This window comes from Rhagoletis pomonella, unplaced genomic scaffold (genome assembly GCF_013731165.1).
Source record: "Rhagoletis pomonella isolate Grant_MI unplaced genomic scaffold, Rhpom_1.0 Rhpom_scaffold_00162, whole genome shotgun sequence".
NCBI lineage: Eukaryota > Metazoa > Arthropoda > Insecta > Diptera > Tephritidae > Rhagoletis > Rhagoletis pomonella.
The window spans coordinates 8,343-11,485 of record NW_023458716.1 but is presented as its reverse complement, the minus strand read 5'-3'; the positions used below and the strand labels follow the sequence as shown (position 1 = coordinate 11,485).

Genomic DNA, 3,143 nt, shown 5'->3' with positions numbered 1-3,143 from the left:
ATACCTCCATAAAGAAATGGCAGCGGGAACATAATTAAAATATAAATCGAGAATTTCCCTAAAGATATGTCCATATGTATTCATGTATATGTACTTAGCGTAACCAAAGTGGCTTCGTGTCTAAAAGTTCTCTTTAACACTAGGCTGGAGGTATTTTTTCGGTTTTTTTAATTATTTATTGGTCATACAAACAAATTAGTGTAAATCATCTTTTATTTGAATGCATAAAAGTTAATCTAATATCTGTGTATGCAGCTTGGTTATGAGTATAACTTAAACTTGAAAAGCAGATTGAAGTTATTAAAATTGAAGCACGGTGCAAAAGTTTTAGAAATTGTCTTATTCTAAAGGACATCCTGTAACCATCTCTAGTTGTTTTTTGTTTAAATTTTTGGTTTTTGTCTAATCGTCCTCCATTTGGGTAATTTGCTCCACTTCCGCTAAACGAGCAGCTGCAAGTGCCTCTTCTTTGCGTGCAGATTCAAACAGCTCCTCCGCTTCAGACGGTGTTTCACTGGCATCAAAGTATTCAACATCAAAATCTTTTTCGGAGCGTTCCTTATTACCTTTTTGAATTTTAGTGGCAGCCTCATCGTTGCGTGTAGCCCCTTTTGCTGAAAGAAATAAAAAATCTATTGATTGAAGAACATGAAATGAGTTAATGATATTTAAAAGTATAATTTAAATTTAAATAACACTGTGCTACAAAACGAGGAATACGGAATGAAAATAGATTTTTTAAGGTCCCTGCACCAAACAATTTTTTGTTTTATAAAAACCCGTTATTTTCGTACTTGACGCACCAATTCATTAATTCCACGACCCTAATAAAAAAGGCATGAGTACTAGGTACTCCCGAAATTTCATGTGTAAATATATGCGTACGGCATAGCATAAAAGTACGTTTACATATTAATATAATCTCAATCAAAGCTCACAAGTCGAGGAAAAGTTAAACTTCTTCTCTGCCCACCGTGGTCACTTTTTTCTGCTACATATATTATGCTATTTAAATATATTTTAACTGAATATTTTATTAAAATACCTTTACAAACCTCTTTTTCTTGCTAGCGTGAATTTTTGTTTACTTTTACATTTGACATTCCTCCCCTGCTTCGCAAGTATAATCGATAAAACCAGGTCTTACACCAAAAAGTTTTCGGTTTCATCTGAGATTATTTTTTAATTATAATTTTGTGTGGCTAATCTCTTTTTCAAATTACAGATTAGGGAGTTGAGCTTGAAAATGAGGATATACTTTTATATGTAAACCTATTATTAGGTAATTAAATTACATTAGGTGATTAACTTACATATATACACATGTAGGTTAGGTAGGAAATTAAACATAAATTTCTCCTAATTTTATTCATTTTGCTGATTAAATTTTTTTTATTCGTTTTCATTTTTAATTCTTTAAATATGTACAGGAAATTATCGGTATGATTGATAAAATATGAAACTTGTATATACTTGTGACTCAACGGCGTTGAAAACACCGCATCAGTTGCTGTTTTTGAGCTTGTAGCTTGAGCATTTGCCGCAATAAGAAGAGAGAGGCCGAAATACGTGAGTGCGAAGAGCCTGAGATGCTGGCCGACAGGAAGAACGCCCGAAAATTCTACCAGATTGTTAGGCGACTTACGGAAGGTTTCAAGACCGGGGCGAACTCCTGTAAGAACAACAATGGCGACCTAGTGACCGATGTCCAGAATGTATTTAAAGTGTGGAGGGAACACTTTTACAACCTACTGAATGGTAGCAGCGCTGAAAGTAGTGGAGTAGATGATGATGGAGTCGCTGTCCCACGGCCTGACTATGACGAGGTACGAGTAGCGATTACCTACATAATCTACAAGAAAGGCGGCCCCGCTATTCGCGCCAACTACCGCGGAATCAGCCTTGTAAGCATAGGTTTTAAGGTCTTATCGAGTGTATTGTGTGAAAGACTGAAGCTCACCGTCAACGAACTGATTAGACCTTATCAGTGTGGCTTTAGGCCTGATAAATCAACCATAGATCAGGTATTCACAATACGCCAAATCTTGGAAAAGACCCGCGAGAATAGGATCAACACACACCATCTATTTGTCGATTTCAAAGCCGCTTTCGACAGCATGAAGAAAATTTTCCCTCTCCGAGCCGTTTGATACCAAACGAGGTTTCAGACCAGGGGACTCCCTTTCATGTAATTTCTTTAATCTGATGTTGGAGAAGATAATAAGAGCCGCAAAACTGAACCGCCAGGCTTAATATCTTACAAGAGCGTACAATTGTTGGCGTACGCCGACGACATCGATATTATCGGTAAAAACAAGGGATATGTCTGTTCTGCCTTCTCGGGGTTGGATAGAGAAGCAAAGCGAATGGGTCTGGCGGTGAACGAGGAAAAAAGAAGTATCTCCTGTCATCACACAAACAGTCAGAGCATACGCGTCTTGGCACCCACGTCACTATTGACAGTTACAAGTTTGAACAAGTAGACGACTTCGTTTATTTGGGAACCAGCATTAACACCAATAATACTGTCAGCCTTGAAATCCAACGGAGAATCACTCGGGCCAACAAGTGCTACATTGTGCTGAGTAGAAAATTGAGAAATAAAGTCCTCTCTCGTCTTACAAAGGTCACACTCTATAAGTCACTTATCATGACTGTGCTGGTGTATGGTGCGGAGGTATGGACAATGAAAGCATCTGCTGAGGCGGCCCTTGGAGTTTTCGAGAGAAAGATTCTTGCGAAAGATTTACGGACCTTTACGCCTTGGTGAGTGCGAATATCGCAGATGATTTAACGATGAGCTGTATGAGCTTTACAACGATATAGACATAGTGCAGCATAGTGCATAGGACAGAAACGCGCCGGCTCTGAAAATATTCAACGCGGGCCGCGATGCTGGTAACAGAGGAAGAGGAGGGCCTCCTCTGCGTTGGAAAGACCAGGTCGAGAAGACCAGGTGGCTTCACTTGGCATTTCAAATTGGCGTCAGTTAGCACAGAAGAGAAATGACTGGCGTGCTGTTTTGGACTCGGCCAAAATCGCTTAGGCGGCTATAGCGCCAATAAATAAGAAGAATAAGCTTGAGCATTTGTATTTGTATGTATTCCTAAATTTAGCTTTTCTTTTATGAATATAATCTGTGG

At 38.7% G+C, this 3,143-nt stretch overlaps 1 protein-coding gene across 1 annotated transcript; it reads right to left on the bottom strand.

Moving 5' to 3' along the window:
- Positions 1–248: 248 nt before the first annotated feature.
- On the bottom strand, positions 249–616 carry LOC118750187 (neither inactivation nor afterpotential protein C-like; the record flags this gene model as incomplete). The annotated part of the gene is given in 1 exon segment (XM_036484915.1): positions 249–616. A coding segment is annotated over 1 exon segment (214 nt), but the record flags the coding sequence as incomplete, so codon positions are not given.
- Positions 617–3,143: the final 2,527 nt, after the last annotated feature.